Source organism: Stigmatopora argus, chromosome 8 (genome assembly GCF_051989625.1).
Source record: "Stigmatopora argus isolate UIUO_Sarg chromosome 8, RoL_Sarg_1.0, whole genome shotgun sequence".
NCBI lineage: Eukaryota > Metazoa > Chordata > Actinopteri > Syngnathiformes > Syngnathidae > Stigmatopora > Stigmatopora argus.
Window position 1 is genome coordinate 14,240,640 of NC_135394.1, and position 24,699 is coordinate 14,265,338.

The following is a 24,699-nucleotide window of genomic DNA, read 5'->3' on the forward strand; positions in this document are numbered from 1 at the left end:
TACACTTTGACCTGACCATCCCATTCAAGAATTAAAAATGTGTTTGACAATGAAATCACATGTAGAATGTATACTAAAGTTCTTGTTTTGGGAAATTCCTCATACAAAATTGGAATTCTTAGAGTAAAACTGTATTAGTTACAGCTATTTCATGCAGTTTTCTGACACTGTTAATAGACAGCAGATGGCGTTACAGTTAAACTTCTTATGAATGCAACAATTTGCGCACAATTTCATTAAAAAATGAGTAGAATAAATGATATATTAATCCATTTTATTCACAACATGGATCAAATCTGACCCAGTTTTTTTCTTCACCCCTGCATTAAATTTCAGCATTCAAGGTATTCATCAATTAACTTGTTTTAATCATTTCACGTTTTTTTGCAACAAAAAAGGGCAAAAGCCAAGAACTCCGCGAAAAACGGGGGATTACCATCAAATTTATCCTCCGTTTTTTATGTAAAAGACTAAAATTAAAAGTAACATGAGCATAATTAATTTGGTACTTTTTCAAAGTGAATTATTTTTAGGCCATGTTTTGCACTTTTTAAATGTGTTCTTTGTGACTAATTGGTTACTGAAACAACCAGAACTTGATCCAGGTGTTCCAATTAATGTGTCCGCCATGGCGTCCTTCTCGCCGGGCTTGCGAGTGGCGTCTCCCCGGCATGTGTCCATTTCCACCCAGCCTTGCAGCGTCGTCCCGGGCGTCCTGTAATGAGCACCACCAAGTCGGTAAGTGGTTGACCCACTGACAGACAGTCCTTGGAGGGTAAGCTGAATAGCGCCAGACGCTTGTTTCTCCGTGTCTGCATGACGACCCACCGCTGGAACAGCGTCATCTTGCTGGGCTTGGGCTCTTGCCAAAGGCCCGCTGACCCACTTTTTTATCTAAGGCGGCGGTAGCTAAGCTAACTTGCGTCTCTGGAGATTGTCGCGTCGCTCTTTTTAAACTCCTCAATTTTTCAGCCTCTAGAAAACTTGGACTTTTATCTTCTTAACGCCGTATGAGTGTTACACGGGAAAGTTGTCATCAAATGTAACGGTAAGATGTGACACTCCATAATTGTGTTGTTTTAGGGGCGAAACTGCAGAAAAATATACTGGCGTTGGATAGTTAGCATACGAGCTAGCTGCTGTTAGCCTAGCGGTGATTCGCCGGTCACGGATGCCGGCCGGCATCACCTTCGAGACGGCAACGTGGGGTGAAGTTGTTCGGGGCAGGAGCTCCACTCCGAGAGGTCACCTAAGGATACTTCTATACAAGGGGGCGCCGTTAAATTACAATCTGCATAAATATATTGATATTTAACGCATTTCCGTCGTCTAAATATGTGTTTAATCATCGAATATCTTCTCAAACGTTTTAAAAAATCGAGCTGTGTTGAAATTTAGAGTATTTTAATGAATGGTGTATGCCCGGATGGTTTATCCAATTTTAATGAGTTTTGTGAGCTGGATTCAATTTTCTTATAAATGCTGTATTACTATTCATCTTTTGAGTTGTGGATTTGCTATTTGCATTTTTTTTTTACATAAAAAGTCGCTGCTTTGGGCATAATGATTAGCCACATTTTGTAGGTTTAGGTACTTTGTTGCTTTTCTCTGGGTACTCCAGCTTCCTGAAATTCCAAAGATGCATGTTAATTTTGGATTGTTTTATTATTTTTTGTTTATATGGTGCAGCATAGAGCACCAAACTTTTGGTGGTGCTTGAATTAATCAAAAATGAGAAAAAAATCACATCTGAAAAAGGCTAAATCATAACTTGATTGAATGTTTCTGTTGTCCCATCTTAATCTTTTATTTGTTTGATGAATTATTTGAGTGAAATAAGGGCAACTTCTGTTTGCTCATATAGGTAAAATGTCAAGCACTTGATGCTGAATGCAATATGTATATTTGAAATTGTCGTGACTAACAGTGGCGGTCCGTGCATTTTCTCGTAGCGCCTTCAACAAATCAATCCAACCCTCAAAAACTATTTTATGACCATAAAACCTCAACTGCAGCAATAATCAATAAATCAATGCAGAAAAATTGAGTAAAATCCACTTCCTAGCAGCATTTAATGATTAAATACAAATTCTGGAGCTTTTCCGACATTACAACCGGGCCAGGGAGGTGATTTCCCAGGGAAAAGACAGCGATGGACGTCAATGGCGAAACGGCAAAAATTGCACTGAATTGGGGTAAAATCCTCTTCCTAGCAGCATTTAGTGATTAAATACAAACACTGGAGCTTAAATACAAACACTGGAGCTTTTCAGATATCAGAACCGGGCCCACAATTGAAATATTATTTAGGAATATAGCCATAATTTACTCACCAAAAATCCTTTTTAACTGTACACAATATCCATCCTCCTTTCTTCCTTCTTTTCTATCGCCATCAAAGCTAATGCTGAAAGTCGAGCCTGTCCTGTCGTATTTCTGGCATAGTCCGTTTTGAAAATGGCTTTAAATCAACACAACAATATATTTGTTTTTGCAGCTAGCTCCAGATACAGTTTGGTAGCTAATCATAGTTGGTGAAAGCGATAACGTATCCCTACGCCTGCGACAAGGCAATGACGTATCCCTACGCCTGCGACAATACATTGTGGTGTTTCCAACTTGAAATCTGATTGGTTAAAGCAACAGTCTTATCGATGCTTGTTTAATGCAGCAGAGCCCGCAGAACTGATTGTGAAGGCCTTGAGGCAGATTTCTGACCCTGGCAACAAATAATGGCTGAAATGTGATTGGTAAATGCTTCAATATGAAAACACACATCTGGAAGCAGTGCAACCAGGGGGGAAAGCAATGAAAGGAAGCTAACAGACAATTTGGAATTATTTAATAAGTATTGATGGACAAAATATAATATATGATTCAGATATTTCTGAGGCCAGCAGAGAAGGCCTTGAAGGCCCTGACGGCCCGCCACTGGTGACTAATATATGCCGCAAGTAGCTCAATAATGGTAATGATTGTCTGGAGATTCCCATGCATGCTTGGGGATTTTTTCAGTTTAGTTCATGAGATTCCAACAAACTATAGATTCTCACTGTGAGTGACATTCACCTCTGGCTACTTAGCCAGATGATTGGTGGAGAAATTTGCACATGGGACAACCGTCAGATCTTCCAAAAGAAGACATTCAGTGTTTTTTTCCAATGCAGTTTTAAAATTGATCTTGTGTTCTGCCATCAGACTGCACCTCGTGAGATCAAAGACGCAATTCCGTCTCGGCTCTTTGAGTCTGGCAGCGTGTCAGCACTGATAAACATCTGGCAGGTCTCTCCTCCAAGATTTTGTATTTTTTTTATAGATTGTGGCACGTGGTTCTAAATATGAAAAAAATAAATCGTCAACAGTCTTGCCTTTGTAGCAGTTTTATCTGAATGGAATCAGCTGGATGGCATTGATTATAAAAGTTCGTTTTTTGTGATACGCTTCTTTAGCCAGATTTGTCACATTGTCCCATGGACATTATTATTTTTTTGGATAAATAAAAGTGCAATTTTCCTTAGCTCCCGTCCACATGATTTAAAAAAAAAACCTCATTCCATGCTGTAGACCAGGGGTGTCAGACTCGGGTTGGTTCGCGGGCCGCGTTAACGTCAACTCGATTTCACATGGGCCGGACCATTTTAGATATATTTAGATTTTTAAAAAAATAAATGGATTAAAAGAACTGTATTAAAAGCCCTGAATATTCAGTTTTTTATAGATCTAAAACATTGTTCATTTGTTTTTTTATATATTTTTAGATTTTACAAAATGATTTTTTGAACTAAAAACAGAAAAAAATGATTAAAAATTACAATTATTGATTTAAAAGGAGGAAAATCAGGAAATAGAATATACATCTATAATCTTCATTTTAATTTGATCCTAAAACAGAAAGTCGGCACTCATGATTTACTTTCTCGGGCCACACAAAATGATGTGGTGGGCCAGATTTGGCCCCCGGGCCGCCACTTTGACACCTGTGCTGTAGATGTTTCAATACTTCAACATTGTTCCAAATGTTTATTGTCATTGATAAGTACATTGTTCAAGTTATAGGTTGCAGAGACATCTGTTAAATTCAGACCATAGCAGAACTTTAGCCAATTCATCCATTTTGATATGCATAGATGCTTTATATTTTAAAAAAAAACATCAGCTCTGTACCATATTTTCTTGCATATCCGCCATATTTGTCACAAAAAAATGATGACTGAATCAAGATTACGGCTTATATGCGCACAAATTGGATTTGACATGCACGAAACTGCAAGGTGACAAAGACGATCCCAAGACAATGCGGCCGATATGGTCATTTATTTCAAAATAGAGAAAAGATAAACAGATTAAACGCTTAATAAAATGTATTTTGACGTCTATGAATGAAACGGAAACATTTGTTTGCGACAGGCTAGCCCTTGTTGACAACTCATGAAAATCACATTCAGGGGAGAGTCGCGCAGGTCTATTTTTACGCGGCACGGTTACTATGGCACACCCCCATTGAGCGCCGTTGCCAGCTTCAGGCGTGGTGGCCGCGTCATTGGATATCCACCTCGCAGTGAGTCAGATCCTCAGAGATTCAGCGGCCTACATTTCCATCATTTTCAAAAGACCCAATCTTGCATTTTAGCAGATTTAGCATACCTGCCATATAGCATATATTTTAAAAATGCTGTCCAAGTGCGATGTGGGAGGAAACCGGAGTACCCGGAGAAAACCCACGCAAGCCTGGGGAGAACATGCAAACTCCACACATTGAGAACCGACCTGGGATCGAACCCTCGATCTCAGAACCGACGCGCTAACCACTTTTTAAAAAATATCCTATTTTTAAAGATTTGTCCAATTTTTCTGAAACTCCGAGCCGATTCCTGAAAGCGCCAAAGTCAAAAATGTCCACACACCTGATTCTGCAGTGGTTGTTGATGTGTAATAAAACTTACACTAGACGATCTTCCACTTTAGACGGCACAGTTGCTCAATGCTAAATAATAAATGTTTGCTGGAAAACAACATCTGAAGATGATCCATGGCAGTATTGACGATATTATTGTCTCTTATTCAGTATTAAAAAAAGAGATAGACATTCAGCAAACCAATTCGGGTGGCGACGAGACTGAAAAAAGTAATGTTGAGTAATGGCCATCAGAAAATGACCTCTACCACTGATATTTTTCCCACATTTAAAACACATTCCTCGGCTCAAAAATTCAGAATACCGTATTTTCACGACTATACGACGCACTTAAAAGTCTTAAATTTTCTCCAAAATAGACAGGCTGCCTTATAATCCAGTGCGCCTTATATATGGAAAACACATTAAAATGTGTCATTCATTGAGGGTGCGCCTTATAATCCGGTGCGCCTTATAGTCGTGAAAATACGGTAAGGTGTCCTTCATTCGTACCTGCACACATTTATTGATGAAGATGTGAGCTTGGCAACCCGGCGGGCGGGCGGTTAGCGTGCCGGCTTCACAGTTCTGGGGGCGAAGGTCCGATCTCAGAGGGTCCTCACTGTGTGGAGTTTGCATGTTTTCCTCTGGGTCGCATGGGTTTTTTTCTGGGTGCTCTGGTTTCCTCCCACATTCCAAAATCATGCATGCTAGGCTAATTGTATGCTAAATTGCTTCTAGGTATGAATGGTTGTCTGTCTTCTTCTGCCCTGCGATTGGCCTGGTGAGCACAGTTGGCCGGAAGAGGCTCCAGCACCCCAAGTGGTTCAGAAAATGAATGAATGAAGGATGTTAGCTTGGCTCTGTTGCTAGGAAAATCCTTTTTTTGGCGTGGCATGACTGCCAGAGTCGGAAAGGACTTTCCTGCGTAAGGTGGAATGAATTTGTCAGGGCGATGCTGGCAGGAGCCGGGCGCTGATCTCCGCGCTACTATGATTAAGTTTGATGGGCGGAGGAGGAGGAAAGTAGGTCATTGGGCAAGCGGGTCAGCGAAGCCGTGCTGACATCACAATTACACAATCTCTGTTTTCCCGCTTATAAAATGCTTCTGCTGATGGTAAGAAGCCTCGCCGCCTTCTTAGGTGCACGGCACACCGTCGCCCCCTCTCAGATGCCGCCACCACCACGCATTGTCGATGAGAAACATCCCCAGGGGTCAAAGAGGAACCCAACCCCAAGTCGCGTGAGTCTAGTGGAATGAATGGGCCAATTCCGCTGCATGGCCTGAAGTCACTGCCGTGATGACACTACAGTATATGTCCTCACATGACATTGTTAATATTTATGATGACGCACAAGCAGCCCTTCCTCAGGGTTACTTCCGACGACCAAGTCAAAACCATTGTTCTACCCATTATCTCATGGATTGTTGAAGTCTAATCGGAACAAAAATGATTTTTATACCGGGGGAGATGGTGCCAAAGTGGTCTGCTGAGTGACTTGGGAGTCATTGCTTATAAAAGGGACTTTTGTCAAAAGGAAATTATTTTTCAAACTGTGGTGCCTTGAACTATAAATTTAATCAATTTTCGGACCACAATTGTATTTTAAAGCATCGTTCCTCATTTAGAAATGGTAGCTACCGTATTTTCTCGCATATAAGCCGTATTTGTAACTAAAAAAAATGATGACTGAATCGACGGTATGGCTTTTGTGCGCACAAGACTTACAGCGTTGATATACTCTTTTTCACCAGTAGATGTTGGCAAATTAACATTTACTTTTTGTTAGTTATTTTCTGTTTTGCAGTAAGAAAACAACAGTTACTGGATCAATTACTAACTTCCTTGTGTGTATATTGACCCTAATAATGTGCTTTTGATTCATACAGTATCTCAGAAATACCACATGTGATGATTTTTCTTAAGATATTCCCTTCAAAGTTCCACATTTGTACTCCCTATTACAATCACGAATGTGGAGGTGAAAATTGTGAATCAGGGGGCGTCTTATACGCGAGAAATTGTAAATATTAATGATTTTTAAGGCAATTTTAAGGGTGTGGCTTATACCCAGGGGCGGCTTATACGCGAGAAAATATGGTGCTCTCTTTTACTATACTATAGAAAGACCTACAGTTACAACATGATCACATGAGTCGAGTTGGTACACGTCTAACTACTGGTTTTCCCTAATCCCGTAGATTCCAATGTCGTTGCCATGTGCCAAGCTCCCACGCCGAGTCGACACCAAAACCTTTCCGCAGTACTCGACATGTTGATCCGGGGCGGCGCCGGTTCCAGCGTCCGCCTCCACGCGACTTTCCTTCTCTCGCGGGACCAGCTCAGCTGTCCATAAGGTTGTATTTTTTCCCATTTTTGCCAGCTTTCATGAGTCATTCTTATTTTGTGTTCTCTCTGTCTCCTAAAGATTGACCCACAAATGTCTTACTCGCGATTGAAAGACCCCATCTGACATGGTAACTCTCAAGAAGATCAAAATGACTACAAGCGTCGATCAGTAAGTCACACACACCGCGTGAACAATGGATACAGTGGTACCTCGACCTACGATCAGCTCTACCTACGACATGGTCGAGGTACGATGAAAATTTCGACCGAATAATTCGCCCTAGATACGATCAAAATTTCGTGATGCGACCAAGCCAGGTGGCCATGACATGAGAGGCTGTTTATCATTGTAGCGCACTGTCCTTTTTTGCCGCATCTCTTTCGTGTATAACAGATATCTACGAACACTGAATGGTTTCTTTCGCCTACACATGGACCAGAAAACGCACAACGCGCATGCGCGGGCAAAAAGAGGGCTTTCTGGGTAATGAAGTATACTCGTACACAACACAGATAGGCCATGGCACCCTTTCTCAGAATAAAACTTTATTACCCACAATCAATACGTGGGTAGGCTGTTATTCCTTCCTTAGCTTCTTAGCTCCCGCGATCGCTCATTCAAGAGTACTTCTCGTTGGCAAGTGGTTGTGCGTTATCCTATTGTGAGGACATTTGTGTGCATCATTTTCGGAATATTTTCAAGGGAATACAACAGCAAACAGCCCATTGATAGCGAATGTGAGGGTGGAGGCGTGGCAAACAGCTAACCCGCCCAGAACGAAGGTAAAAAAAATTAAAACAAAATTAGAATTCAGTTTTGTGTAAAGTTACATTAAACGTATGTTTTTGTGTCTGTATATATTAATCCAAGTTAATTTAAATTTGTTTATTCCTTTACGAGTGCGTTGTTGCCGTGGATAAAGTCCCCCCGAACACCCCCACCCCCCGCCTCCGTGTATGTCGCTGTCTCTACCCTCCGCGAAATGCGTCTAATTTTACTTCTATTAAACACATTTTATTACTATTAAACCACTAGTTATGTGTTACTTTGTTAATAGATGGCGAATTTGAAGAAATAAAAAAAATCCAATCCAATGTCCTGTTTTTGGTGTTTTTTCAGAGGGTTGGAACGAATTAATTTGTTTTTAGTTCATTTCAATGGGAAACGTTCGCTCGAGTTACGAAAAGCTCAACATATGATCTCAGTCCCGGAACGGATTAAGATCGTTTGTCGAGGTACCACTGTATAAGAATTTCCCTGTTAGTCATCGTTTCATTTTTTACTATAGCAGAGGTGGGCAATTATTCCACCCTAAGGCCCACATTGGTTTGTGTTTTTTCTGTCTTAATTTTCCAGGGATGACGGTAGCATCTTTGGATTGGACGACGAGGACAAGGACAAAGCAAGACGGTGAGAAAATCGTTATTTTTGAAAAAAAAACTATGTGACCAGTAATTTAAATCAAAGAAAATGCCTCTGCAGAGTATCTCGCAACAAGTCAGAAAAGAAGCGACGGGATCACTTCAACATCCTCATTAAAGAACTCGGCACCATGTTGCCAGGTAACACCCGCAAAATGGACAAATCCACCATTTTGCAGAAGAGCATCGACTTCCTGCAGAAACAACACGGTAACAAAAAGAGCCTTCTCGTTTGAACCACTTCACAAATCGGATTCTCCCCTAATGAATTCTTCATTCTCACGTTCAGAAATCTCCGCCCAGTCCGAGTCGACGGAGATCAAGCAAGACTGGAAACCGGCGTTTCTTAGCAACGAAGAGTTCACGCAACTCATGCTGGAGGTGAGGCGTCAATCGATGGCAAAATGTCAAATTAACCGAACCTGGTGGTCTGCTCGCACTCAGGCATTGGACGGCTTCTTCCTCGCCATCACGACCAACGGGAACATCATCTACGCCTCGGAGAGCGTCACTTCGCTGCTGGAGCACCTCCCTGTGAGTTTTTCGCTGACAAATATACTGTGTTTTCTCGCATATTACCCGCATCCGCGTATAATCAGCGGAGGATGCTGACCAGGATGGTGTCCATCATGGACAGCACCTCCCACCCCCTGCATGAGTCTGTGGAGTCCCTCCAAAGCTCTTTCAGCAATAGACTGCTGCACCCTCATTGTAGGAAGGAGCGCTTCCGCATATCCTTCCTCCCATCAGCTGTCAGGCTCTTTAACAAAACAAATGGCTGAGTGTTAAGACCTACCGTATGCATGCATGTACATCTATGTGTATGTATGTATATATGTGCTTATATATATGTATGTGTATGTATGTATATATACATGTGTATGTGTATATGTATGTGTATATATATATTTCAGCAACACGCTTATTTATTTATATATTTATTCATGTATTTATTTATTAACGTACGTATTACCTATCTATTTATGTCTAAAATGCCTTTGCTATTTCTGCATCCTCACCCTCTTGCTACTGTGACAACGAAATTTCCCGAAAACGGGATGAATAAAGTTATCCAATCCAATAAGCCGCACCCTTAAAATTGTCTTAAAATCGTTTAATTTTACATGTGAGAAAATAGGGTACATTTTATGTAAAAAAATGAGTATTAAAACATAAACAATGTGTGTTCTAGTGTGATCTCGTGGATCAAAACCTGTTAAACTTCCTGCCCAGGGAGGAACACTCGGATGTTTCCAACCTGCTGTCCTCGCACATCCCCGAGGAGAAGACGTTGACGCCTGAATATCTAAGTAATTTCTTTCTATTCACTGAATTGAAGTTAAATCTACGCCAGCATTTGGTCATGTCCTTTGTTTTTCTCTAATCATAGCCAAGAATCAGCTGGAATTCTGCTGTCACATGCTACGGGGGGCGATGGACCCCAAGGAGCCGGCCGTGTACGAACACGTCAAGTTTATCGGGAACTTCAAGTCTGTCAACAACAGTAAGCGGCTAATGTACAATAGAGTGGTACCTTGAGATACGAGCTTAATGCGGACTGAGCTCGTATGTCGATTTACTCGTAACTCAAATGAATGTTTCCCATAGAAATGAACCTAAAACAAATTGATTCGTTCCAACCCTCTGAAAAAACACAGAAAACAGGATATTGAATTGGAAAAACATTTTTATTTGTTCTAATTTGCCAACTATTAACAAAGTAAAAAATAACTAGTGGTTTAATAGTACTAAAATGTGTTTAAAGTACTAAAATTAGACCGATTTCGCGGAGGAGAGAGAGACTTTTTGCACGGCAACGCGCTCGTAACATAACATAAGCAAATTTAAATGAACTTGGATTGCGATACAGACACACTCAAAAATAAATGTAAACTAACCTTACACTAAACTTAATTCTAATTTTGTTTTAAATTTTAATACCTTTCTTTTGGCTCTATTTGCCCTGCCTCCACCCTGAATTTCAGATGCAACCTATCGAGGGTTGTTTGCTTTCGTCTTCCCTTCAAAATATTCCTAAAATGATGCACACAAATGTCCTCACAATAGGATAACGCACGACCACTTGCCAACTTGCCCAGGAAGTAGTACTCCTCTCGTATTAGCGAACAAGCTCCGCCATTCGCACTGACCAACGGAAAAAAAAAACACTGAAAAAATGCAACGCTCCGCCCAGTGCTCGTAAAGACACTCGTATGTCAAGGTATTACTGTATATCAAAAAACATTTTGATTGAAAGACAACAGACATGCTTTTTGAGGTGAAAATAATAATAATAATCATGAAAACTACCTTGGAGTCCTAACTGGAACTTGTACTTGATTACCTGGAACAGTACCTGACTGTCCTCAGAACGGATTTGCGAAGGACGCCATTAAGCAAACGCTCCACTTGGACTTTGAGGAGCAGTTCTGTCTCATCGCCACCGTCAAGCTCGTCAAACCCAAATTCATCAAGGTACACCCTCATACGAAAAGAACATTTGCTAAACTTTGGTCCGTGTGATTGATTTATTGTTGCTAAATTAACACTTCAAGGATTGGGCATCCATTGCCATCAGTGGTCGTCAGCGATTTAAACGAAATCATCTATCTCCACAGGAAATGTGCACTGTCGAGGAGCCAAGTGAAGAGTTCACCTCCAGACAAAGTTTAGAGTGGAAGTTTCTTTTCTTGGACCATAGGTACACTTTGCCACTTTATTAGGAACACCTGTACCAACAACATACCTGTCAACCTCTGCCGATAACTGCCCTTATAAATGATTATGATTCCCCTTACAAACCCCCAAAAAACCTTACAAACACCGTACGGTTTGTAAGGTTTTTGGGGGGTTTGTAAGGGGAATCATAATCATTTATAAGGGCAGTTATCGGCAGAGGTTGACAGGTATGCAACAATCCTACCTTGATAGTACGGAAAATAATGTTATTACTTATGACTTAAACTCTACAAAAAAATCACTTTCATTTGGGCGTGTCTAGAGCGCCACCTATTATAGGTTACCTACCGTTTGAGGTACTCGGCACATCCGGTTATGACTACTACCATGTGGACGACCTGGACACGCTAGCGAAATGTCACGAGCACCGTGAGTACACCTCTGTTGTGTTTTATATCGTCCACCATGTCTGATTTCCTCGTGTGTTTGCAGTCATGCAGTACGGCAAAGGAAAATCCTGCTTCTACAGATTTCTCACCAAAGGCCAGCAGTGGATTTGGTTACAGACTCATTACTACATCACCTACCACCAGTGGAACTCTCGGCCAGAGTTCATTGTCTGCACTCACACGGTTGTCAGGTACGGGAAATGCTATCAAACTGTACGGAAAAATGTGATTTTGTTGTTTATTATGTTATAAGAATTGGTGGGAGGGTGCCTCTTGACCTTTGACTTTTATCATCATTCAGTTACGGTGACGTGAGATCGGAACAGCGGCAAGAGTTTGGCCTGAAGGAATCGTCGACTGACAAGGTGAGCGCCGCGTTGATATGGGTGGGCATCCCCTTTTCGATGGCCGACACGTTCCCCCTCGCCTTTCGGCAGTCACGTGATTCTGGCTTGGAGTCCCAGCCCAACGCTTCCAGCCCCAAGGAGGCGCTGGAGTTCTTGGGTGACAGCGGGACAGTGTCGCCATCGTCACACGGCTCACGCAAGTCCTCATACACGCCGCTGTCAGAAGCTTCCTGTAAGTAAGATTCCACTGACTGTGGCGTGACGTGTTGCATCAAGCGGGTTCATTGGATTGGATTGGATAAGTTTATTCATCCCGTATTTGGTCTGTTGTGTCTTCAGCGTCCCGAGCGAAGCTCCAAGGAGATCGGAGCACACCTGCTCAACAACCAGTATCGCAAATAAGGTCATCAATTGGGAGTCAGGTTTGGTTGGATCGTCATTCATTCATTTTCCGAACCGCTTGTCCTCACAAGAGTTGTGGGGGTTGCTGGAGCCTATCCCAGCTAACCCTGAACTAGTAGCCATCCAATCACTCGCAGGTCATAATGAGACCAAGTACAACCATTTACGCTCACACTCCTATCTACGAGTAATTTAGAGTGCTCAACCAGCCTACCCTGCATGATTTTGGCATGTGGGAGAAAAACGGAGTACCCGGACAAAACCCATGCAAGCAGTGGGAGAACATGCAAACTCCACATAGTAAGGACCAACCTGGGATTGAACCGTCAACCCCAGAAATGTGAGGCTGATGCGCTAACCACTCACCCGCATTCACCGTCTGTCCTTCCTGTTCAAATGAATCAGAAGTCGAGGGTCATCAATGGTAGCCCACGAGTTAATATCATTTCTAACGGTAATGAATGTTATTGTCTCTTCTGATTTTGTCCATCAGTCAGTCAGCTCAAAAACCACAGTCACGGAGGCATTGATGGTCTCACAACAGCAACCCCAAGAAGTTCCCCAAGTAAGATTTAGCTTTTATCGATTAAAATGAGATAAAAATGAAGTCGTTACGAGTCGAAATGTAGTAAATGCAAAGTAAATGTAAATTCTGTATTGTATTGAAAACAAAAGTCATTATTTAGCCTTAATCAAATTTGGTTGCCCCACTTTTGTACTTGAGATCATCAAATATATCCAAATAGAAGACATAGAGCTGTTAGCAAGCTCTGTTTCATCATGATGGTAGTAGGGTGATGGACTGGGGCTGCTTGGATAGCTCAGGCCCTGGACGAATTCCGATTATTATTATTATTATTATTATTATTATTATTATTATTATCAGTTAGTGTCCCCAACCTGATCAATTTATGCTCAAGCAGCTTGTCAATTTCTAAGTAGCTTTAAAAAAATCAAGGTTTTGGAAGAATCTAGTCCCCTGATTGATAAAATGGCAAATTCATTCTCTTGATCTCTAATTTAATCCTGCAAACACCCGACAACCCCTTCCCGGCCGGCAGGCATCGTCGCTGCAGCTCTTCAACCAGCTGGACAACATGCCGCACATGAAGAAGCAGCTGGAGGAGCGCACGCACGCCATCGAGAACAACATTCAGCAACTGTTTGACGAGCTGTGGAAGATCCAGCAGGAACTGCAGAGGATGCAAGAGCAAAGCATGCAGATGCTGGTGCAGAAGGGTGCCGTGAATATGACCGCGCTGCAAGTGGCTCCCCAGGTGGCCCAGGGAACCCCCCTTCTCAACATGCATGACCCGATGCTATCTGCCGACCCTCTGCAAACCACTTTACAACAACAACAACACATGGTCCAGCAACAGAATACAGAATTGGCACAGGTATGTAGAAACTATTTTTGGTACACGGTCGATTGGTCGCCGGTCTTTTGGTCGCCCGGAAGGTTATTGATAATTACTATTGAAATCGTTGCTCAAATTCCCTAAATGCAAACTGTGAATTACTATTTAGTCATACTTAATGCCCTAGCAATTATTAGGCTAAAGAAAAGCTCCAAATTTCCCGGACTTTTATTGTTTTTTGTTGGAGAACTTGTTAAGACCCTGACTGACGTAGCTTCTTAAAGGGACAACGCATGTACATACAAACTCTTATACACTCACGTCGGCTCAGTGAAACTGCTCATGGCCATTGTTGGCTTTTATTGATGCGTAGACCGAGTTGTTTTACCTTGTTTTGTCGCCGGTCTTTTGGTCCTCGGTCTTTTGGTCGCCGGTCTTTTGGTCCTCGGTCTTTTGGTCGCCGGTCTTTTGGTCGCCCGTTGTCGCGGTCCGGGCGACCAATCGACCGCACGCGACTATTTTTTGACAGTGTGTGGGTAATTCCAGAATTTGCACTATGTACTCATTCTTTAGGAAAACTGAATTCCAGTGTATCATGTGATTGATTGTTTTCGAGTTCTAAAGAATTTCTAGTAACAATATCAATCCACATTGGTTTCCTCTGCAGGCTCCACTGGCGGCGTCCCTATACGACACGGTGATGATCCCGCAACAAAACCCCGCTGACGTGCTCCAAATTGCCGGCGGCCTGCTGTCCAATAATACCATCGTGAACACACCCACGCTAGCCACCTTCGCGGAGGACTACGCCACCCAAATTCGGTCAGGCTTACAGTGTTTCAAGGACGTGTAACCTACTACGGAACGTTCGTGATAAGCAAAACTGAACCGTAGTTGACAGTATTTCAAACCGTCTCCGTGGTTGCAGGTTTCCAGACGTCTGCCAGCTGCTCACCGAGCTAGTGACGGGACAGATGGCATGCGAGGCTGTCATGGTGCCGTCCACGATGTTCATGGGCCAAGTGGTGACGGCGTTTGCCCCGCAGCCGGACCCCGCGCAGACCATTAGCATCGGCCAGCAGCCCACGCAGCAACCGGAGCAGCAGGTACACATGTAGCCTAGCCTAGCCTAGCAAAATTCAGCACTTTAAGTCCATTGGTTCACGAAGTAATTAATGGAGAAGTGATGAATGAACAGGAGCTAGAAAAACACTGGGAACTTGTGCGTTTACTTCATTAAATCTTTTTTTTTTCAATTTCATTCATTCAATGCACAGGAAATTAGTGAATATCTAGCAGTGAATTCATAATTTGATTTTATTAGAACTATTTGGGAGTGCAATGGGGCTTTAAATGAATAATTTTAACACTTTTTCTACATTGTTTTATTATAATGCATTACTTTATAGAAAATTTACTTTTATTAAAATAAATATAATGGTGGTCCAGAAACTGAGTGGCTAACGCGTCGGCCTCACAGTGGGAAACCTGGGTTCAAATCCAGGTCGCTCCACCTGTGTAGATCTCCTAAAAAAAAAAAAAAAATCTGTGTTTACAAAAGGGTCTGCAGATTCTTCAAGGAAGTCAGCTGATCCTGCCGGCGGCCGCGTTTCCTTTCCAGCCGGAGGGAGCGTTCGCCACGACCGCCAACCTACCGAAGCCAGACTAGCACGCCTACAAGACTGACACTTAACTAACTGGTCAGCCGCTGCGACCCATCGAGGATCCCTGTTTGCACTGGACGTTGCGTAACTTTACACCAGGGTTCCCCCAAACTATTTCACTTTTTGAATTATCCGATTCAATCGCCATAACTCGCACAAACTCACATTGAAAAAAAAAACGCCTTTGGGCTCTCAAGTAAAAAAAATTGAATGAACCTGAAATACGCTTCCACCTTTACAGGTAAATGTAACTCACTGGCTACCATTGACGGCGATAGACGTCCAATCCATTTGAACTGAGAAGGGCGATGATGAGGTACTGTGAGTTTTTTTGTGACAAATATGGTGTATTTGCGAGAAAATGCGGTAAAAAGTAAGGCAAAAATATACATCCATTTTTTGTCTATATCTCATTGTTGTAATTATTGAGAATCTCGAAGAGTTTTTTTTCAAATTATGTTCTATTTTTATACACGATTTTCAAGCAGAAATTTAGCGTATTTGCGAGAAAATGCGGTAAAAAGTAAGGCAAAAATATACATCCATTTTTTGTCTATATGTCGTTGTTGTAATTATTGAGAATCTCGAAGAGTTTTTTTTCAAATTACGTTCCATTTTTATACACGATTTTCAAGCAGAAATTTAGCGTATTTGCGAGAAAATGCAGTAAAAAGTAATGGCAAAAATATACATCCATTTTTTGTCTATATCTCATTGTTGTAATTATTGAGAATCTCGAAGAGTTTTTTTTCAAATTACGTTCCATTTTTATACACGATTTTCAAGCAGAAATTTAGCGTATTTGCGAGAAAATGCGGTAAAAAGTAAGGCAAAAATATACATCCATTTTTTGTCTATATCTCATTGTTGTAATTGTTGAGAATCTCGAAGAGTTTTTTTTCAAATTATGTTCCATTTTTATACACGATTTTCAGGCAGAAATTTAGCATTCGATACCAGCAACATGTGAGTAGTGTACACTTCAATTTTTTATTATAACACTATATTATATATAAATATATATATATTATATATATATATATATATACACATATACATATGTGTGTATATATATATATATATATATATATACACATATATACATATGTGTATATATATATATATATATATACACATATATACATATGTGTATATGTATATATATATTATAACACAATATATCACGACATAAAAATAAATGTACACAATGCCAAGAGTGTACAGTTTGGGGGACCCTGTTTTGATTCATGCAAAAATGAAAAAAAAACGGATTATTTTCGCCCCTATTTTTTTCGAAGAATATGCTCTAAATTGGACTTTTAAGTATACAGAAAGTTATGTGTATAATGTAAATACATATAAATGTGTATATATATATATATATATATATATGAAAGGGGGTACAAATACTATTTTATATGGCGCATGAGAGTAATAATGTACTATGCTCTTTTTGTGTTGTAAGAATACATTTACACTGATGACAATCATGTACAAAATTTGCCAAAGTTTGTTCAAATGTGTTGTGAATTATGTTATTGTTTTTTTGTAAAAGACAATAACATGTGGGTGACCTGCTTTTTTATTTTTTTTAAAAAAACATGTTCAATCTGTGCTGCTTTTGGTACAGCAAAAACATTTACGTAAACAAAAAAAACTATATTTGTGGTGTGTAATGTTCAAACTGTTCCTCCATAGTGCTTCCAATAAAGTTACAAATTCAGTTCAAATATGCAGAAATGCTAAATTGTTTCAGCTATGATTCCATATTAACAGTTCACTCATATAGAAGCCCAATCAATTAAAACTAAAAGGTCTGGCAGGGGTTATACGCTGCCAAACCTCCCAGTCCAAACGAATTGGACGTTTTTCAGCGTCAATGGCGCTGAAACGTGCGCATTCAACGACCATTCATGTTCTTGTATTGCTGTGAATGTGATTGATTGATAATAGCGACACTTTGCAGTTAGTTTTTTTTTTTTTTTTTTAATTATTTTAGTGTACATACTAAATTTATGTCCTTAACATTTCTTATGTAGTTTATCATGGCCTACCTTTTAATTGTTTTTCAATAATACCAATCATTGATGGATTAGCTTTAAAAAAAAAAAATATATATATATATATATATATATATATATATACATATATACACATATATACATATATATATATGTATAAATGTATATATATGTATATATGTATATATATATGTATATATATGTATATATGTATGTATATATATGTATGTATATATATGTATGTATATATGTATGTATATATATGTATGTATATATATGTATGTATATATATGTGTATATATGTATGTGTATATATATGTATGTATGTATATATGTGTATATATGTATGTACGTATATATATATATATTAAATATATAGAATTAAAATGAAATATTTTCCTATTGAAAAATAAGCTTGTTTTCATTGAATTTGACAACACATTTTCAACGCTAAAATAAACACAATGAATTCTGTTAGGTCTTTTAATGCAAAGGACATTCTGCATATGTATATACATTGTACATATCGTACAAAATTAAATCTGGACAAAAATGTAGTATTCTGTTTTTCTTTTTTTTTTGAAATATAATACGTATATCATTTTCTTGTTGTACATTTATTAAATGACGTCGTCCACTCATCCATTGCAGCAGCTGCAGGGTTAAATTCTCAAGCAATTCTATTCGTTGTCTAATCCTCTTCTTCCATTTCTAGGCTGCAAACAAAACAAATATTGTACGTATTTTATTTTGGGATGGAATTCTTGACTTACCCGATAGAGGAAGTAGCCCCTGCTTTGGATTCCACCCGGACCCTCCAGTTCAGCCTGTGGAAATGCAAAAGTAGGTCATCACAGGTATTCTTTTTTGACTTTTGATTGATGCTTCCCTTTATTATCCTCATATTTCATCTTTGTATGTCGGTATTTTCCTCTCTTATCTGCGCTTACCTGCACTCTGAGTTCTCTCTCTAATCGGGTGTGGAGTTGGGGTACAAGTTGAAGGAGGGGATGCGTCCCGGGGCTCTGCTTGACACAAAAACAAAGTTCCAGTAACTGTCATGATAGGAAGTACCGTATTTTCTCGCATATTAGCCGCACCCTTAAAATTGCCCTAAAATCGTTGAATTTTACAATCTCTCTCGTATAAGCCGCCCCCTGATTCACAGTTTCCCCCCATATTCATGGTTTTAATAGATCATACAAATGTGTTATTTTGAAGGGAAAATCTTAAGAAAAATCATCACACATGGTATTTTTGAGATATTGTATAAATTGAAAGGATCGTCTGCTGGATTGCACATCCCAAAAGGGTTGCCTGGACGTAGATAAATTCAAAAAGGAAGTCATGTGAGCAGTATAACCAGGAAGTGTGTCCGTAGTGGTCTAGTTTGTCATCCCTAGGTAATATGGCGGCACCCTGAGTAAAAGTAAGTGAGTTTTTCACGTTTTTTTTCAAGATACGGTTTATTTTTCCCAGAATTTCATTCATAGACATCAAAATAAATTTTGTTTCGCGTTTTATCTTTTCTCTATTTTGAAATAAATTATCGTGTCGGCTGCATTGTCTTGCGTTCGTCTTTGTCACCTGGCAGTTTCATGCATGTCAAGTCTAATTTGTGCGCATATAAGACGTACCCTCGATTTAGTCATCATTTTTTTGTGACAAATATGGCGTATTTGCGAGAAAATGCGGTAAAAAGTAAGGCAAAATATACATCCATTTTTTGTCTATATCTCATTGTTGTAATTATTGAGAATCTCGAAGAGTTGGAAAAATAAGGCTTAGTAATCTTCTATAATTATTTTTTTTGCCCAAGATTTTCTGATTTAAAAAAAACAAAGGTGGACTTACCTTTTTAATATTTTCTCGGCCCTTGAACTCCTAAAAAAAATTTTTTTTAATTAATTTTTTTGCAATTTTCGGTGTACTTGTTGTTAAGCGTACCTTGGATTTTTGGACGAGCATCAAGAAGCAAATTTCCCCCAAGACGTCGGGTGCCTAGAAAAGATGACCAAATCTATTGGGTGCCAATCAAAGCAACACATTTCATTCCCTTTAATTAACCCCATAATTTACTGTTAACATATATACATGAAGCATGAGAGGAATACAGACATACATAGTATATTAAAAACGAGTGGTTAGCGCAATGGTCTCATCGTACTAGGGTCGAGGGTTCGATTCCCAGATGGGTCCTCACTGTGTGGAGTTTGCATGTTCTCCTTCGCTTGCGTGGGTTTTCTCCGGGTACTCCGGTTACCTCCCACATCCCAAAACATGCATGCTAGGCTAGCTGATCGAACTCTAAATTGTCCACAGTTATGTGACTACGCGTGATTGGTCGTTCATTTCTTTGTGCCCTGCGATCGGCTGGCCACCGATTCAGGTGTCCCCCGACGAGTGATTAAGGCTTAGGCCTCATAGTACTAGGGTCGAGGGTTCGATTCCCAGATGGGTCCTCACTGTGGAGTTTGCATGTTCTCCTCGGTCTTGTGTGGGTTTTCTCCGGGTACTCCAGTTGCCTCCCACATCCCAAAACATGCATGCTAGGCTAGCTGATCAAACTCTAAATTGTCCTTAGTTATGTGACTACGCGTGATTGGTTATTCATCTCTTTGTGCACTGCGATTGGCTGACCACCGATTCAGGATGTCCCCCGATGAGTGGTTAGCGTATTGGCCTCATAGTACTAGGGTCGAGCGTTCGATTCCCAGATGGGTCCTCACTGTGTGGAGTTGCATTTTCTCCTCGGGCTTGTGTGGGTTTTCTCCGGATACTCTGGTTGCCTCCCACATCCCAAAACATGCATGCTAGGCTAGCTGGTTGAATTCTAAATTGTCCATAGTTGTGTGTACGCGTGATTGGTTATTCATCTCTTTGTGCCCTGTGATTGGCTGGCCATCGATTCAGGATGTCCCACATTAGTGGTTAGCGCATTGGCCTCATAGTACTAGGGTGGAGGGTTCGATTCCAAGATGGGTCCTCACTGTGTGGAGTTTGCATGTTCTCCTCGGGCTTGTGTGGGTTTTCTGCGGGTACTCCGGTTTCCTCCCACATCCCAAAACATGCATGCTAGGCTAGCTGGTTGAATTCAAAATTGTCCATATAGTTGTGTGTACGCGTGATTGGTTATTAATCTCTTTGTCCCCTGCGATTGGCTAGCCACCGTTTCAGGGTGTCTCCATCTGGTGCCCCTAGTCAGCTGGGATTGGCTCCAGCACCCCTCCCAATGTGAGATGGTTGGACGGACAAACGGATGGCTAGTGGGTCTCCGTTGAAATGTTGGGTGTGCGTGAACGCCACCTGAATGTCGGCAGAGAAGAAGGAGGAGCAGGCGGCGGCGATCTGCAGAAAATCAGAGGGTGAAGAAAAGATCCAAGAAGACGAAGAAGGATGAAGCTTACCTGGCTCAGAAGCTGCCCGTGGTCAGTTGCGTCTTGCCAGGGTTCTAGCGGCGCACCTTTGTGCGGGAAAACAACACCAATGGTTCCCAAGTTAACTTCTTGAAGCTAAACATCCTCCCGTTTATATTAAGAGAAGACGCGTAATGATGGTGGAAAAAAGCTCTCCGGTTTTTCGCAGATTGCCTGCCGTGATTACCGACGCCGTCCATTAGCCGAGGGGAAAAAAAAGCTCTTCGTTAGAGCGCGCGCACTTATTGCGTTGACGTAGGGTTTATGGAGGGCGGAGATATGTCATTGGAGGAAATTACGCTGAATTCTAACATGGCGTCGGACAATTTGGGCCGGAGTAAATTGGATCGCGGAGTGTTGGAGATGGAGGATTGTGTTTGATTTGTTGTAACTGGAAAATCTTGGGTTTAAATGATGGGATTTTTTACATTGTAAAAGTTCATTTATATAGATTTTTTTGGATTTATTTCAAGTGGAGAGGAGCTATTTTGACTGTGAGTATTTACATTTTTTTTAATATATACAGTGGTACCTCGACATACGAGTGCCCCGACATACGAGCAATTTGAGATACGAGTAAAATTTCGGGCAAATATTTATCTTGAGATCCGAGACCAATTTTGACGTATGAGTAGACAGCGGACGCAAAAGGCTGCTTATAAGAACATCATGGCCACTGTCTCTCTCCCCGCAACTCCCTCTTTGTAATGTCTCTGCGAGCACTGGGCGGAGCGTTGCAGTTTTTCAGTGTTTTTTTTTCCCATTAGTCAGTGCGAATGGCGTATATACTACTTCTCGTTGGCAAGTGGTCGTGCGTTATCCTATTGTGAGGACATTTGTGTGCACCATTTTGGGAATATTTTGAAGGAAATACAAAAGCAAACAATAGGTTGCATCTGAAAGTCAGGGTGGAGGCGGGGCAAATAGAGCCAACCCGGGAGAAGAAAGATGTAAACATTTAAAACAAAATTAGAATTAATTTTAGTGTAAGGTTAGATTAAATTTATTTTTGAGTGTCTGCATTGTAATCCAACTTCATTTAAATTTGTTTATATTATGTTACGAGCGCGTTGCTGTGCAAATATATATATATATATATATATATATATATATATATATATGTGTATGTATGTATGTATATATGTGTATATATATATATATATATATATGTATATGTATTTATATGTATATATGTATATACATATATATTTATATGTATATGTGTATATATATATATATATATATATATATATATATGTATATGTATTTATATGTATATATGTATATACATATACATATATATTTATATGTATATGTGTATATATATATATATATATATATATATATATATATATATATATATATATATATATATATATATATGTATATGTATTTATATGTATATATGTATATACATATACATATATATTTATATGTATATGTGTGTATATATATATATATATATATATATATATATATATGTATTACAATACCATATAGAAAGGGAAATAACACGGAAAGGACTCAATATTGTGAGAATATTTCAACCAATACATAAAATGTATCTTTTTTTTCTTCAATGTTAAAAAATACATAATATTGTGTGATTATTTAACATAATTAGAAACAAACTATCGAGGAAAAACACATTTCAGCAAAACAAGGAGGAAAATAACAGAAACCACTACTTACACCTGCAATAATATTATATTGAATTTTTTCAGTAAATTGTGTGCAATACAAAATAACTCAATATTATTTATATATATATATATTTTGTATTATTTTTTTTTATTATGATTTTATTTTTATTTTTTATTGATTTGCTTTAAATTACTCATTTTATGTATTGGTTGAAATATTCTCACAATATTGAGTCTTTTCCCTGATGAATAAAGTTTAATCTAATCTAATGTAATTACAATATAAAGAAAGGGAAATTATAGGCAAAGGACTCAATATTGTGAAAATACTATGATATAATATAAAAATTAACGAGGTAAAAGCTGAAATTCTGAAGGAAAAAAAATGAATTTAAAGTCCATCTTACTGTGTAAGAAGAGAATAGAGTCGAGAAGCAGAATGGCGGCGAGTCCGATGCCGGCCACACCGAGCGGATTGACGCTCCCTCGGCCCACCGTCGTCAAAGCGCCGCAGCTTCGGCCGGACGGCGCCGCGCGCCGCCGATTCTCCTTGGTGGGCATGTTCTCCCCTTCCACCGCGTCCGTTCCGCTAAGCGCGTGCGACTTGCGATTGACTTTGGAGCGTGCCGTCCGTCGGCACTTTATGAAGGCGGGTGTCACTCGCGCTCTGCGTCACTCAACAATGTGTGCAAGTAACGGCTGGGATTGGATATTTTTCTTCATCTCATTATGAGAAACTAAATGAAAATTACTTTTACGCCAGGGATGCTCGTTACGTCCACAGCCGAGGTTCTATTGGTTGGTTTCCTTCCGTCTCATTCGGGATGATCACACTTTTTTGGGGACTTATAGGCTAACGTAAACGACCTGTTGCAGTTGCTTGTTAAGTCGTTCCTTTGATTTTGAACAGCAAAGCGACGCTATGCTTCATTTTGGCGCCGTTTGTTGGGAATGAGACGCGTCTCAGCTGCCCTAACGCCTAAATCAGAGGTTGATAGCTGGTTGGTCATTTTAGCCATGTTTTTTTTTGGTTCACCTATGTCGTGATAGTTTTTACATTTCTCTGAGTTCAAATTTCATGGTTATTTTCCTCCATAGCAAACAGGTGTGTCTCAAGATCATTTTAAAATTTGCCCTCGCAATGTAAGCGTAAGTGTATTAAATTCACTTTAAAAATAAACATAAAAATCACCGACCCTTTTTCCAATTAATTTATTTTAGGGGTTGTCTTTTTTAATATTTTCTGTGTTTTTTTTTTTTACTAAATAATATATTTTCTTGGATGGTATCTATAAATGTTTTTTTTTACTCTGGCTTTTCCGAATAATTTACTTTCAGGGTTGTTGTTTTTTAAATTTGTTTTTTAAACTCAGTTTTTACTGATTAATTTATTTTTAAGGTTCTTTTTTTAAGGTTGTTTTTTTATTTAATTTATTTTGAAGGTTTTTTAAATTTAATTTGAAGGTTATTTTTTTATTTAATTTATTTTGAAGGTGTTTTTTTTTATTTAATTTATTTTGAAGGTTGTTTTTTTATTTTATTTTTTTAAGGTTGTTTTTTTATTTAATTTATTTTGAAGGTGTTTTTTTAATGTAATTTATTTTGAAGGTTGTTTTTTTATTTATTTTTTTAAGGTTGTTTTTTTAATTGAATATTTTTAAACTCGGTTTTAACTGATTATTTTTTTGGATGGTTGCTTTTTTTCATTTTTCATTTTTGTTTTGTTTGTTTTTTATTTTTTACTGATCTTGGCCGCCAGTAAAAAAAAAATAAAAAATTAAAAAAAACAAGAAAGCAGAAGTTATAGAGCTACAAATTCCAAACTGTATAATAAAGAAATTATAATAAATTTAAAAAAAAGGAAATCACTCAAAAACAACCAAAAAAATAAATGAACTTGAAATACAGTCAGGCCTTTTTTATTTATTTTTAAAGTGAATGCAATACGCTTCTTAGCAAGAAAAGTACATTTATTTCCAACTATGCACATTCCCTGCGACTATTTCTGTCTCTTCAATTCGGATGTCTTTAGAACTCCGCATTAGCTTAGCCC

General features: G+C 39.3%; 2 protein-coding genes across 4 annotated transcripts; one reads left to right on the plus strand and one right to left on the minus strand.

The window, feature by feature from the left end:
• The first annotated feature begins 564 nt into the window (after nucleotides 1–564).
• On the plus strand, nucleotides 565–16,615 carry clocka (clock circadian regulator a). 3 transcript variants are annotated; one of them, XM_077607162.1, is made up of 20 exons: nucleotides 565–1,048; nucleotides 7,098–7,253; nucleotides 7,325–7,414; nucleotides 8,603–8,656; nucleotides 8,729–8,877; nucleotides 8,957–9,048; nucleotides 9,112–9,201; nucleotides 9,901–9,977; nucleotides 10,058–10,171; nucleotides 11,021–11,142; nucleotides 11,286–11,368; nucleotides 11,669–11,775; nucleotides 11,839–11,986; nucleotides 12,097–12,374; nucleotides 12,482–12,564; nucleotides 13,038–13,109; nucleotides 13,606–13,941; nucleotides 14,570–14,724; nucleotides 14,831–15,008; nucleotides 15,464–16,615. In XM_077607162.1, the coding sequence occupies exons 4-20, from the start codon at nucleotides 8,605–8,607 to the stop codon at nucleotides 15,569–15,571; spliced, it is 2,244 nt and encodes a 747-aa protein (XP_077463288.1). In that variant the 5' UTR covers nucleotides 565–1,048; nucleotides 7,098–7,253; nucleotides 7,325–7,414; nucleotides 8,603–8,604; the 3' UTR covers nucleotides 15,572–16,615. The 3 variants fall into 3 exon arrangements, with proteins under 3 accessions (XP_077463288.1, XP_077463285.1, XP_077463287.1); XM_077607159.1 differs by having other exon boundaries at nucleotides 566–1,048; nucleotides 9,860–9,977; XM_077607161.1 differs by having other exon boundaries at nucleotides 566–738; nucleotides 9,860–9,977.
• A 1,607-nt stretch (nucleotides 16,616–18,222) lies between these two features.
• nmu (neuromedin U) lies at nucleotides 18,223–23,237 on the minus strand. The gene is made up of 8 exons (XM_077608233.1): nucleotides 23,054–23,237; nucleotides 20,995–21,050; nucleotides 20,894–20,935; nucleotides 19,535–19,588; nucleotides 19,442–19,471; nucleotides 18,538–18,612; nucleotides 18,361–18,414; nucleotides 18,223–18,303 (listed from the first exon to the last, which is right to left on the minus strand). Exons 1-8 carry the CDS (start codon nucleotides 23,205–23,207, stop codon nucleotides 18,268–18,270), a joined length of 501 nt encoding a protein of 166 aa, XP_077464359.1. The 5' UTR covers nucleotides 23,208–23,237; the 3' UTR covers nucleotides 18,223–18,267.
• Nucleotides 23,238–24,699: the final 1,462 nt, after the last annotated feature.